Source organism: Meriones unguiculatus, assembly GCF_030254825.1.
Source record: "Meriones unguiculatus strain TT.TT164.6M chromosome X unlocalized genomic scaffold, Bangor_MerUng_6.1 ChrX_unordered_Scaffold_30, whole genome shotgun sequence".
NCBI lineage: Eukaryota > Metazoa > Chordata > Mammalia > Rodentia > Muridae > Meriones > Meriones unguiculatus.
The window spans coordinates 14,843,263-14,857,811 of NW_026843706.1; the positions used below are offsets into that span (position 1 = coordinate 14,843,263).

At 44.7% G+C, this 14,549-nt stretch overlaps 1 protein-coding gene across 6 annotated transcripts in view; it reads right to left on the reverse strand.

The window, feature by feature from the left end:
- Nucleotides 1–1,083: 1,083 nt before the first annotated feature.
- The window catches only part of Mamld1 (mastermind like domain containing 1), a 128,258-nt gene continuing 114,792 nt past the window's right edge, over nucleotides 1,084–14,549 (reverse strand). For 2 of the 6 annotated variants that reach the window (XM_021654556.2, XM_021654555.2), the window contains 3 exons: nucleotides 11,075–11,318; nucleotides 5,355–5,439; nucleotides 3,133–3,270 (listed from right to left, as the gene is read on the reverse strand). In XM_021654556.2, the coding sequence (XP_021510231.1) occupies nucleotides 5,399–5,439; nucleotides 11,075–11,318 (285 nt within the window). In that variant the 3' untranslated portion in view covers nucleotides 3,133–3,270; nucleotides 5,355–5,398. Of the gene's footprint in view, nucleotides 3,271–5,354; nucleotides 5,440–11,074; nucleotides 11,319–14,549 lie in introns of all 6 variants that reach the window. The other 4 variants (XM_060376779.1, XM_060376780.1, XM_060376782.1 and 1 more) reach the window with 3 other exon arrangements.

Genomic DNA, 14,549 nt, shown 5'->3' on the forward strand with positions numbered 1-14,549 from the left:
CACCTTTAGGAAGATATGGTTTCATTTATGAACTCCTGCTACCTGCTGACTAGGCCTTGTCAACCTGGTGGAAGAAACAAAGGTCTTATTCCGGTCCTCTTTAGAGGAAACAAACAAATAAAAAATCAGGTGAAGTTCTTTAGACAGCCCTTGCCACAATGAAGAGGGTCCAAGGGTAAGTCACACAGGAGTCTGTTGCTTTTGCAGCTGTCCAGTTTAAACTGGAACTGATAGACCTGGGCAAAGTCTATGGAGATGCTGGTCCAGGAGTAGGGGAAGGAAAAGGCAGGCATATATTACACTGCTGTGGAAAGCAGGTTTTAAAAGGGTTGTACTGGGAACTCAGGGGCCCAAGTTCCTTCTGCAGTTAGTAACGCAGATCTCAGTCAGGCCGCTTTCCATTAGTGTCCTGGATCCAAAGGGGAGGCAATGCTGACTTCTCTTTGCACCCTTGCTGAACTCTTCTGACTCCATGTTTCCAAATGAACGGTTTGGTGTGGTACAAGCTGAACCAAACTAGGGGAAATGACTTTAGACCTTTTGGCTCACTGCAAGTGTGCACAGCTGTTTGTATATACTGCTGGGGTCTTAAGACTGCCTATGAGGTGAAAGTCCACTTCTTGAGCAGTGGGGTCAGACATATTACTATCGTAGGGCCAGCTCTACTCAATGTCTATTTTTGGGTGCCCTTTCAGTAAGAAGAATTGAAATTGGCCCTCTGTGGTTTGTTGTCTGCAGTATCTCTCTCATTGCCTAAGGTCACCTCCTCATCTCAAGTGAATGAAGCAAGGAACTCAGTTCTGTTTGGAGGCACATTTAACTCATATTGTAAGGCTTCAGCAGGATCTGACCAGGGAGAAAAATATGTGCTCCCACAAGGGTAGAAGGATGGTGGCAGGGAACCCCTGGATTTTGTAGTGAGACAGACACACACACACATACACACACACACACACACACACACACACACACATTTTGACCCTGCTGCAGCATTTTTGTGATACACAGAATAGAAGAAGCCTCTGGGAGCACCAAAGTTATAGCTAACTTTGGATTTTAAGTACTGGAATGAAAACACAGAGACACTTTTCTCCTGGCTGTTTATTACAGAACAAAGGAAAACAAACAGGAAAAAAGAAAAACAACAACAAAAACACTGGCCCAAAACAGATGCCAGGTTTCAAATATAGAATCAAAATACAAGGTGGCAATTAAAATGTGATTACACAAAATCTGGACACTGAGAAAAGTTTACAGGACAGTGAATGTGGATTTTCTCTAACAAACATTTAAATATACATGACAAGAATCGCAAATAGAAACCATTAAAGACAAACCCTAAATCAACTCTTAATGTTTACAGACTTTCCCCCAAACCACAGAGATTTACATCAAAATGAGTGTCACATGATTTAAAGCAAACTTTAAAGCATCACTCTGTGATGGTGCACCAAAGCTGTCTAATGCTGGGGCTTTCTCTGTGTCTGAAGGTCACCATAGGTGACAAAGGGAAGGGAACGCTCTAGTTCCTTGAGGTGGCCAGCTCATACAGTGCTCAGCTCACAGGCTATCTCTGCACCATTCTTAACCAAACCTAAAGGACACTCTTGGCCTTTCATGGGTGTCTCTGTGGGATACTTAACCATACCATGACTTTTGCTGTAAATGCTCATTAGAAAAGAACTAGCTGGGACTTAAAGGCTTGCAAGAGATTAAGAGTCACACTGGGTAGTACAGTTTGTAATGGAGTGGAAATTAATGACCAAGTGGCTTTCCATTTGGCATTTGTCAGTTTGCACAACACTGCTTGGTCACATTCACATCTCTCATGGCATGAAAATCTCAGTGGCTCAGCCACCTGTTTTAGCAAGGTATCACTGGAGCGAACAACACAGTCTGCGTATTTGGAACAATGGATAATAAACACAACTCTATTGAAACCAAAGCCGCCACTTTATTTACAAAGCCACAAAACCAAGTATAAATACTTCTGTCATTTATGATTAGGAAAACCATTTACAAAATTTTCAAATATGTACAAGTAGCTTGAAAAATCACCAGCTTTTTATTGGTCAGGTAGATAGAGGGATAAGCAGTACTGTCAGGGTTCAGATTTTAACTAGGAGCCTAGTGTGGGGGACTGGGGCCAGTTTCAAGTTGGCTGCAGATTCAGGTCACTCCTTTGAGTGACAGCATGGGTCTTTCTAGAACACCCTGCTTTGATTTATAACTCCTCAGCACCCTGGGTGACTTGGTCAGCATTCTGGGTTGTGGCATTTTGGGCAGCAGCATGCTGTTCCAAAATGTCATATATCAGCCACAAGTTGGACACCCGGTCTTCATCCAGAAACTCTTCTGTGAAATCCACCTCACTGCCTGCAGATGATGGTGAAATCACACCATCTGTTGGGGACCAGGCCTGAGGCAAGACATTGTCCTGTGGCTCAGGGGGTATGTCTATTCTGAACAATGTACCTGGGGACTGGCTAGTGGCAGCAGTAGCAGCTGCATAGCTTGGTGGCTCTAGTCCCTGAATAGGACTCATGGGAGAGCAGCTGGCCATGCTCTGTTGTAGGGACTTGGTGCTTGACACAGGCACAGGTCCCTGTGCTGGGCTCTGCACAAGGCTTTGATTGCCCAATAGGCTCAATCTGGGGCTGGCCAGGGAGGCACGCACCTTCCGGCCAGACCTGGCTCCTGGGGCCATCTGACAGGCCTGGACCACAGCCTGTTGAGATGAAAATGCTAGCGCTGTTGGGGGTATATTCACAGGTACCTTGGCAAAGATGATGAAGTTGCTATCAAAATGCTGCAGCATGCTATTATCTACTTGGTTGAGGGGTGATTCCTTTGAAACAGGTGTGGCTAGAGCTGCAGCTCCTACTGTCCAGACTGCATTACTGAACACTGAAGACATCATTGGCACACTGGAGAGGCTGAGTTGGTGGGGAGTCAAGGGTTGGTTGTCTAGGGGGCTAATACAGAGCTTGGGCAGGGGCACTTCTAAGGGCATGGCCTTGGCTTTGGCACAGACAGAGCCAAGACTATTTAGGGGATCCTGACCCGAGCCTGGGGAGATGGGAAATGGAAGGCCAGTGTTGACTTGCTCCTTCTTCAGAGTTGATGAGAAAACACCCATGTGACTTGTGGGTGGTAATATTCTTAGAATCAGCTTGTCCTGAAGGAGCTCAGTGTTGGGTGGCATCAGATGCTGGTTGGATGAGGGTCTCATCTTAGGCCTACACTTGGAGATGACTTGTTCTTGTTCTGCTGCATAGAAAGAAACATAGAAATTAGTTCCAAAGTTATCCTCAGTTTGGGCTACGGTCACTGGGCAGAAGCTATAGGCACAATGTTTTCTTCACTTCTACCCTTGACTGTCTCTCTGAGTCCCTCCCAATTCACCTCCTTCCTTTGCCTGTAGCCTGGAATGAAGGTCTTTATGCTCAGAGCATCCTCTACAACAATGGTTCTTAACCTTCCAAATGCTGTTGGCCCTTTAATACAGCTCCTCATGTTGTATTGACCCCGACCCATGAAATTATTTTCATTGCTACTTCATAACTGTAATTTTGCTGTCCCCACTCCTGTATATTACATTAATACTTTTAAGAATCATAATGTAAATACCTGATACACAGGATATATGATATGCAATCCCATGTGAAAAGCTAGGCCAACACCCCCCCCCCAAAAGGGGTCACAGTTCACAGGTTGCAAACCATTGCTCTACAAAGAGCAATCTTTGTACTTGAAATGCCAACTGATTTGTTTGCCTCTTCATGTGTATTGAAGGTTCTATGAGGGTAGGATGTGACTACTATCCATTTTTCAACAGATGGTTCCTATTTTGTGGAGCAAAGGGTGAGGTAGGGGAGGGCCTGAGGAAGAAAGCTCAACCTCTTAGACAACAGAGGACACAATTTCCTTCAGTTTTTCTACCTGATAAATATGATACACAGGAGTGAGGGCAGTATTCTGTTCACTCCAAAGTCCCACAGCCTAGGCAGTATCAGCATTCAGACCAGTGGCTCATATATTTCTGATCTGAACTACAGAGGAGGTTGTTTCTAAAGACACAAAACTTGGAAGCTTCAGACCTGGAGACCTGGGATGAGTGTGGTGGAGAAACAGGATCATGAAAGGTGAGAACCTTAGCACTTTAGGATGGAGATGCATTTCTCTTTATTATTGTGATAGCCCTCAGGACCCATATTTACTGAGAGTTCTGTGGATTGGGGACTGAGGCAGGTGGTAGTGGTGCACTTTGCTTGAGGTCAAGTAGGGAGTGTCATTCCTGGCCTATGTGACCTCTTCTTTAACTTATGCTTGGCACTATAATTAGATTTTATCCTCCCTTCACTTGTGACTATGCCTAGGATCTTTCCATAGCATGGATTAAGTGTTTCATCTAGGCTATAATCTAAACCTCCTAAGGATAGTCCTCTGAGTCCCATTTCTGCTGACTCAGGCTTGCCCATTACCTCTGTGCCTGGCCAGTGGGGCACAGAGAGGAATGCTACTAGGTCAAAAAGAGCATGGTATTTTGCAAAAGAATGAAGAACAACGATGTGGAGTTAACATGGGGCTGAAATAAAGATGTGGCTGAGCCCTGCATCTCTGGGGCCCAAGGCTTACATATCATTGCACTGGTTTAGAGGATTGTTTATCTCAGGTTGCCTTGGTGCATCTGTAAGTTTCATGAAGTAGGAGCTTGTTTTTTCTGACCACTGCCAATAAATATCAACCGTATTTGATAGCTGTGATACAGGCTAGGAATCCTTAGTTATCTGTGGAGGCACCCCTCACACAAATACAATAAGTAACTGTGATAGAGTATCTACAACTCCATTTTCATTCCCATACCTTCCAGAGATAATGGTCATGAAACCCATTAGAAATAAATTGGAACAGGTATGTTGGAGGAGAGGGACAGGGCAGGGCAAGGGGGCCTGTTACTCAATAAAAGTGGGGTGATGGTGATGTACTTTTGGGAGACTGAGGCACAATGACAACTGGAGTTTAAGAGCAGCCTGGGCTACAGAGTGAGACCCTGTCTCCAGATAACAATGAGCAACAATGACAGAACAGGGGCTTTAAGGAACTAGACTCAGCCTACTCAATCTCTTCAATTAAAGTGGTACTGGAACGATTATGACCAGGCCTCTCACTGAGATAGAATGTGCTCTGAGATAAATGAATGCTCTCAGTGTTAGAAGCCCATCCTGGGGACAACTGATGTGATTTTCAGACCTTGCCCTGTCCCTCTAACACCACATGCAGAAACTGTATACAAAAATGAACCGTACTCCACATCCCTGGCTCCTTTGGGCACACTGATCTTTTCTGCTTACCTTGAAATTGAGTCATCTGCTCGGTAATATACGCACTCCTCTGTTTAGGGGTCATTGCCGTAGGACCTGATCTCTGCTTCTCTTGCTAAACAGAAGACGAAAAGGGCCATATTAGATTGCAGATACCAAGAAATACTGGCCTTGGATTACTGTGTAGGGATCTGGGACTCAGCTTTAGTGCAGCAAAAGCATGAGAGGACACATCAACACATACTCACATGCATGCCCCACCCTCCCAAGTAATATCCCACAAGTAGACAGAAAAGAGTCTGCATCTGGCTTAAGGAGACCAACTGCAACAGCATAGAATGAGGCAGAATAGACGGAGTGTAATAGCAAGAGTATAGAAAGAAACGGTTAGATATTCTGGAGTTTTGTCTGCTCAGGATGGGTCAGCAGTGAGAGATGGTTGCCAAGAGAGCAAATATAACATTAGGCTACATTATTAGAAGCAGAGTATGTAGAAGGAAGGAGGAGACAGTCTTTTACTATTCTAATTTGGTCAAACCATACTCACAGTTCTAACAGGTATCTGGACACGTCACTCTGAGAGCTTGTGATAAAGTAGCTATATCCAGAAGATTGTAAGCAATGGAGAATAGGGATAAACACTTCAAATTACCCAGTCAAGGGATGGTTGGTGAGCTGGGGGTGCTAGGGCTAGAGCAGAGCACATTCTGGGCTATTTGTTGGTGACTGCACACTTTTTGTAGGACTGTTATGGAGTAAGTACTGAAGTTCTATTCAGATGTTCCTGGATGGCCATGTGGTCAGATAGACACACACAGAGCACCCAGACCCTCACTGGCACTTGCCTTCCTTCTGGCCTGATGCAGGATGGAGTAGGGGTGGAACTTCCTATATTCATCTCAAAGTACGATGGGTGTTCAAGGGGAGGAGCCCTACTTGGGCCTCAGGTCACACACTCAGTTTGGAATCAGCCCATGGGATCAAGGGGAAAAGTGCAAACAGGCTACTAATAAAACCTGGAGACCAGGCATAGTGGCTGCAGCTTTCTCTGAGCCTATCATGTTGGCAGGGCCTGACTGTGGCTGGAATGAAGGTCTGACTTGCCACAGGTCAAGACTCACCTTCTCTTACCACCTGCTACCACCTCCACCTCTCTCTGCCTTCTCAAATAATCTGTTGCCAGTATGCCAACCATCAGAGGCAGGTGCCAGGAAGCACACACCATTAGGTCACCTGCTGGCCTGGTGACCCGAGATGCCAGAAGATTGGCTCTTAGGGTATGGGATGCCTGTGTATGGACAGTTTCTCCAGCAAAAAATTCTCCTAGAAGCCCTTTTCTGCAATGAGAAGGGCTGGTGTGCAGTGCTTGGGAATGTGCCCAGCTCACAAGCCTGGCAGTAGCTCCTGGCCTTAGTCCCTGCCAAGGCAGAGAGGACAAACACATGGCACCGGCAAGACTATGGCATAAGCGATTTACCCAGCCTGGGCTTTGCTTTCCTACTCTGCCCTTAGGCAGCTTCCTGTGGAGCTCTTGCCTCCTCCAGTACTGCAGGGAGGGAGGCTCCATCTCAGCTGACCAACAGAGCTGTCCTCTTCCTATTAAAGCACTGGGTCTAGAGGGAGTTGGTTGGGGTGCATCAGTTTTACCATCCTGAGCACTTCACACCCACTGTTTCCTGTCTTGAGGTCATAACCCAGAGGAGTGGCCCAGCCCAGGCCAGTCTATCTGAATCTGGCTACAGATTCTCTGGGCGGGTGACCATTTCTAAAGATGGCTCTTTCACTTCTGTTTTTCCTCCTAAGGATACCAGGAAAGATCTACAGTCCCCAGATTACTGAACTGACATGTGAGGTTCAAGAGATTAAATGACTCTCCACAACAACTTGGCTAGCAAGTGCAATGCCTTTTAACTGTGGATGTAGTGCACTACTCACTTCTGCCTGCATGGCCACTGATGTCCCAGCTCACCTGGATTCCATCCTGTTTATGTCATTACTTTTCAAGTCACAATGTTGTTGTTTGTGGGTAGAGGCACAAGAGTGTGACCCAGCAGAAATCAGAGTAGGGAACAAAAATGCACAGGGGAAGAGGGATGGAAAGAAAGGCTGACTTGAGGCAGCAGTCAAAGGATGCCATCCTAGCCCACCTGGTCTACCAGATAAGAGAGAGCACTGTAGACTTGGGCCAGGTTCACAAGGATAAATTGGGTGATGGGAAGTCTTTGTCCAGGGAAGCATACATTCTAGAACCTCCAAAATGGCTGGTGGATATCTAGCTAAGGCTTAACAGGGCCTCTGTGCTTGCCCAGTTGCTGACAGCCAGCTCTGTAGGACCCCTGAGTCTGAGTGTCCTCCATGGGCTGGCTGTTTGCCCTGAAGCCCACTTCTCCCACCAAAGTCCTGCTGTCCCTGGCTGAAGGCGCCTGCATTCTATCCAGGCCTCCAGAGGAGGCTGCTTCCTTTGTTTTGCAGACGAGGCTCCCATCCTTTGTTCTGAATCAATGTGCTACAAAGATAAGCCCCAAGAAAATAGTTGTTGCCGTTTGACACTGACAATTAGAACCATAGGAAAATGGAGAAAACAGGAAATGACAAATGGTTTCAGAGACCAGGAGGAAATGGTGGCTGAGAATTGCTGCTTGGTTACAGTACACACTTGCAGCTCCTCTTGTGAAGGATAGCCCAGGCAGTTCTGGTGGCTTTTCCTAAGCACATATGGAAGGGTCATTAAATGAGTCAAATTTCCAGAGCTGTAATTGTCATACAGATCTTGTTGTAAGACACTGACCAGCAGGCCATATGGGAGCCCAAGACTATTTCTTTCCCAGTGGCTAAGCTAGGAATCCTAGGGCTGGGGCTAGCAGATAGTCTCAGGTAACTAAGACCCCAGTTCTTCCTCTGTCACACCCTTTTCCAGCTCCACTTAAATCACATTTACCAACAGGTCCTGCCTTTCTGGAAGCTTCATACTGATACCCAAGAAGCTGGAAAGCACCAGTTGGAGATTCTGGGATGATAGTGCCTTGACTTATGTGCCAATTAAGAGAGAGGTAAAAGGCCTTGGTTTCTCCAATGCTGCCACTGCCTATTAATACAGCTCTTAGCACAGGGCCTGCCAGAAGTGAGATATGGATACATCAGCTCTAGCCAGCATCTGAGTGTTACTTGTGGGCCCCAGGTGTGGCCAGCTCAACAGATGTACAAAAGGATTCTCCAACATGAAGGTAGGGTCATTGGAGCCAGCAAGAACTGGGCAAATGTCCCACAAAAGGTCCTTGGGTTTTTGCTTCATTTGGACAAAAGTTACCCACCCTGTGATCTTCTAGGGAAATAGAGTACTGGAGAAGGGAGGAAAGGAAGAGGAAGAGAAGGAGGGAAAAATGGGGAACAGGGTCAAGAGGGATGAAGAGAGTGGAGGAAAGGGAAAGAAACTGTGATGAATGGGGGAAGGAAAGAGAGAAAAAGAAGAGAGAGAAGGAGGGAGAAGAGGGGGAAGAGGGAGATGAGGGAGAGAGATGAGGGGATAAAAAGGAGCATGGGGAAACAGGAAAGGAAAGGGAGAAAGAGAGAAGGTCATTGCTTTTTTCCCTACAAGGCACTTCCCACCTGCTCTTGCAACAGGCTCTGCCATTTGTGTGTTCCCTACTGAAGCCAGCCTACTAAGGTAGAGAAGGCATTCAGCTATTTGTCCCAAAGGTTAATGAACTCTGGCATAGCTTGTTTATTACCCCACAAGGAATAGCATTTACTTTTGTAGGCATTGGAAGCCAGACTTGAAAAGTAACTACCCCCTGCTCATGATCCTGAGGTTCCCTAATCCTATCTGCTTGAGGACTACATGGGAAGATAAGGCTTACAGGGTAACTCAACCATTCCCTTTAGCAGTCAGCTTACAAATATTTATGTTTGCTGTGCTCAGGGCCAGCCTACCCTCATCATGAGATTGTTACTGAATATATCTATCTATTGGCAAGACACAGGCCAATCATTGGAGTTAGGTTGTCTTTTAAAGGCACTATTGCAAGGTGACGGGACACCCAGTCAACAAGCATGAGCAGCGCCTTCATGTCATACTATTACCAGATATGCTATACCATTTCTTTATTGGAAAGACCCAGGGTTGTGTTGGCCTTTGAGGTCATTCCTTGTCCCTCTGCATAAATGGATGCCAGCTTCACTTACGGTGCTGGAGCTACCCTTAGAGCATTCTAAAGCATCCTTGAGGGCTTCACAAAAGAAACGTTATCACAAGTAAATGACAGAGCTTTGTGTGGCTCATCTGTACCTTAAGGGTATCTTTGCCCTTGACCAAAGTCTATGAAGGCCCTCTTACCTGGTCTTGGTGGTTTTCAGCGCTGGCTGATACCTGCAGTGTTTGATTTAAATGCTAGGGATGATCCCTAGACAGAAGAGACCTGTATTTCTTCTGTCTCTGCAGTGCCTAAAACCTCTGGCTCACCCTGACCCACTGGCTGCAGTTACTAGAGACTGAGAGGGAATGTAAACCTAGCTCTCAAAGTAGAGATATCACTGAGCCTTCACCCCAGCAGGAATGGCACTGGCCTCAGGCACAGAGAATTAGTAATATTGGTAGTAGGAATTTGCTATGCAAGCTAACAGAAATCTTCTCATGTGGCATCTGAGGCCAAGGAAGAACTGGGCAGGGCCAGGTGAAAACAATATTCATAGTGGATGGAGTCTCCTGAGGAGTCATCCAGTATCCCTGGGAGCTTTGGGCTGGACAAGATTCTTCTGGTTTCAACTGAAGAGGGGGCAGCTAAGCAGTGCTGGGACGCTGAGGGAGAGAGAAATCAATAGCCCTTGACTGGAAAGCACGGCTTGTTCTTCCAGGCCAGGGCACACAGGATAAAGAAAACAAAGCTGTGAATACTAAAACAGAATTTCCATTAAAGGCCAGAATATCTGGAGGTTCTTTCAGCTTGATGACCATCTTCTACAGATAGGGCAGACATCCTGTGGGCATTGATATTTCATGCCTCAGAACAATAACTCTATGGTTCAAATGAAATCTTCTGCCAAGGCTTGTATCTATCACCTTGCTTTCATGGCCACTAATGGGACTCTGAGGCATGCCAAGTTATTTCTTTTAGACTCTAGAATTGAGAGAGGTTAAGCTAAACTCAGATAGCTTTGGTAAGCTTGGCATAAACACTGAAACATGTTCCCCCGACTGCCTTCCCTTTAACAGGGTGACCCAGCTGTCCACTTATGGAGAAGGAGTCCTGAGTGAGGCCAAAGAATGGTATGGTGTGTGGAACCCATAGGAGAATATGGTCAGGATATGGAGTCCGTGAATTTTCTGAATTCTCCCTAGGTATCAGACAGACAGACATGGGGTAGGAGATTTGGAGGTGTACCCTGACAGTCTGGACACAGAGTCAGGCAAGCAGGCAGGAAAATAAACAAATGAGGTACTAGAAGATAGGTGTCAATGGGAGAGATTGCCCTGGCAAACTCCAACTTTTTAGAGGTAAGGCTAAGGTGCTTGGACTACTCTGCTTGCTTGATTTCGTCACTTTGCCAAAGAATGCTAAGAAGAAAGTAATCTAGAAGGTAGTAGAAATCCCTCATAGTTGCACAGATCCCTGTGGGTTGCAAAGGGCCTACTTTTCAGAGCTGTCACCTCCTGAGTTCCTCCCAATCCCTGTGAGGCAGGCAGGCAGGCTGAGCAGGGGGTTGTGCCCCAGCTGACATATGAGGAAAGCGAGGCACAGGGGAAAGTGACTTACCTGCAGCATCGCAGCTAGGCAGTAGTGGAGCAGGCACCTGCCTCCAGGCCTTCGGATCCCAGCTGCCCCAAGGGGCTGCCTCTGTGGTGTTGCACGAGGAGGTGACTCGGGCCAGCTCATGAGCAAAGGAGCTGCCAGGCAGGAAGGACTCACTTCCTCGGGCATGGCGGGATGGGGGCTGTCGCCCGAGGCTGACCCGGGGAGACCTGGCTTCCCCAAGCTTGCAGGCTTTGTCTACATGAGTCTACAACAACCGATTGAACAATCCATCAGCTGTTTAGCCACAAAAGGCTTCTGACTGATTTTGTCACTGCCCTGACAAACTAATTGGGTTCTTTGACTGTTGTGGTTATACACATCAACTGGTCTGGGAGAAGCAAAACTAAACATCTTTGTGCTTTTAGCTTACTATGGATCATAGACTCCTTTGAGGATCAGTTAGAATATATAGTCTCTCTCCACAGAAAATTCACTTACTATGTAACGTGTCCTCCTCCCTAGAATACCAACAAATTTTTAATGTATTTTGGTTCGTTTGGGGGAATACTTAATTCCCATAAAAGGATTCCATATGAGTGATGTCCCTCCTTAAGCAATGACTGTCTTGTTAGAAGCAGAAATAAAGCTAAATCAGATAGGTGGTTCACTGACAATGACCTTGGCACATTGGGATTCCTCCCACCCCCAACCCACACTCACAATAGAACACAGAGTTTAACCATAGTTTGTAGGCACTAGTGTGTAGACATGCTGAGGTGAGTGCAAAACCAGTTAAGCATGTGCCTCCTCTCAACCATTCCCTGAACTACAGTCCTCACTGTACCAGACCCCAGCAGGGCCTTAAAGTTCTGGTTCTAGAGTGGGTTGAGCTTCCTTGCCTTTTTTTTTTTTTTTTTTTACAAAACAAGGATTTCACCTATTCTGGAAGTGTGAAATGCATACTCCAGTTTCTTCAGATAAGGCAATTAAAATAACCTTTTCTTGATGCCCACATTAGCAAAGGCTTCAAAACTCAACTAGGTGGCTAGTAGAGCCTTGACACACTGACAAGCACACAAGTTAGCAGCTGTCATGTCTCAGAGGATGGGGCAAGCTACATGATGGGGAGCCATTCTGTTTTTCTGTATTAAGCAGGATCTCTTGTTTTCATCTTTGAACTATAAATGGTCTAATTTGTCCACCCCAGAAGGCCAGGGGAAAGGGGAATGTTCACTACCTAAATCAAAGCTAAACATTTGGATGCATTCAATTCACTACAAGAAACACTTAGTGGGCACTTATGTTGGAGAACTATTTCCAATAGATGATCTATTAAAGATGTATGGTCTATACTATATGATTTGAAATAACAATAAAACTACACTAGTGAATTTACTGAACATTTACTAAGCTCCTGGAACTAACTAACTCAATGGCTTTAAACATTTGATCTCACTCTGTCCTTACAAATAGCTGTCTATGAGGTAGGGGCTATTACAGCCTTTACTTTTCAGGTAAGGATATGGAGGCCCAGAGAGATTAACTAAGTTGCCCAAAGTCACACAGCTATTTAGTACCAAAGCAAGATGTGGACATGGGTTTGCTTCATTCCCAAATCCACATGTAGCATGTAAGAGTACAGGCATGGTTCCAGGGGAGGTTCCAGCCATTTTAAGAATAAGTTCTACATATTTAAATATGGCAATAAGAAAAGGACTAGCTGCTTTCAATATTTTAAAATTAACACACATCTATCTAAGATTTATAGGCCAGCAATCCCCTTTCAAGGTCAAGCATATTTTGCTCTTCTGATATTTGCCCCAGCTAGCAAGCTCAGTGAGCTCATCAAGTTCTATTTGTCTTTGGAGCAAGTTCATCAGGACGAGACAGGAGAACTATGATTTTGAAGAGTTCACAATTCTTCATGCCTACTTGCTTAGCTCCTTGATAACTCTGAATACTATTATATAGAAGTTTTATAGAAACAAGTTCTTATGGGTTCTAGACTATCCTCAAACTTACTGAACTCACTATGTAGTTGAGGAGGACCTTGATTTCCTGATCTTCCAGACTCTACCTCCATAATGCTTGGATTATAGGTAAGACTACAAATATGTTTTTAAACATTAGAGTTTGAAAAATCCTGATATACACATATTTTTCAGGTTCTGAAACTTGCCTTCCTCCTTGATAAGACTGTAAAAGCCACACACTGGGCTTATTCACAGAGAATGAAAGGTTTGTTTGGTTTTTTTGTTGATTTGTTTGTTTGTTTGTTTGTTTTAGTTTCTTAGTAATCCTCTGTAACTTAATGTCTGAAAACAGTTTAATGATGAAATTACTTAAGGAATGGACTTCTATTTACCTATAGATATTATGAAACTAGTAAGGGGTCATAGGAGAGCTTTTCAATGAATAGAACACAGGTGATGCAAAGTAGAAACAAGAAATAATAGAGCAAAAACATTTGAGTGAGATGGGGTATGGGAAGGCAAGGTAGAGGGAGGATATGGGAGGGACAACTAACATGAAAGACCTTTGAATAAATCATATGAAAACCCACTGCTATAGAAGATTAGTAAAGTGTATACACACATACATACATACATATGTATATATATACATATATATATATGTATATATATATATATTTAAATGGAGTTACCTAAAACATGGGCAAATGATGCTTATGGATAACATAGGCTTGATGCCAGGAATGGGTTGCTTCTTTTTGAGTTTTTGGTCCGTGAGATCCTAAGGACTTCCAATCATTACTGGCAATCCCCATTACTCTTTGTTACTCATCAGAAGTGGATGGTAAAACCCCATTGTAAGACACTATATACCTGAGTTATAGAACCTGGAAAAATCAAGCTGGAACTGACCTGGAAGCTTCATCCTTACTGAGTAGCATACATAAGCTGGAAAGTGCTATGCATGCTACTAGAGGAGAAAAGGAATCAGCCATCTCACTCAGCTGTATATGCTGTGAGCTCCCATAGCAGGTGGTCTGGCAAGACACACTAACTTGTCCAATAGTGGCACAAATGTTATAGTGTAGCACAAATACTTGCTGATTGGATTTAAGGACTTTTAAGGTTAAACTATCCTAGTGCTGTTAATAATTGATCAAAAACCCCATGGTTAGCTAGGTTGTAGACCCTGGGGGAGAACTTAAATTAATTAGTGTGATAACTGGGAATAAATAGTCCCCTAATTTATTTTTATTTGCATAGATTAGTACATTTCTTAAGTCCCATCAGAGAAGCTTCTTCTTGCAATGTATGGCGATTAACCCAGAGACATACAACTGGTTAACAGAGAGAATAAGAGACTCTGAGTACAGAGACTTATATGGAAAGTCTATATCAAACTCCTTCCCCTAAACCTCTAGGTGGAAGATTATAAAAGTAAAGGCAGAGGATGACTATAGTAAAACAAAATATTCAAAACATAAAAGGAGAGTCACACAAATGAACTCATAGTAGCTGTGAGT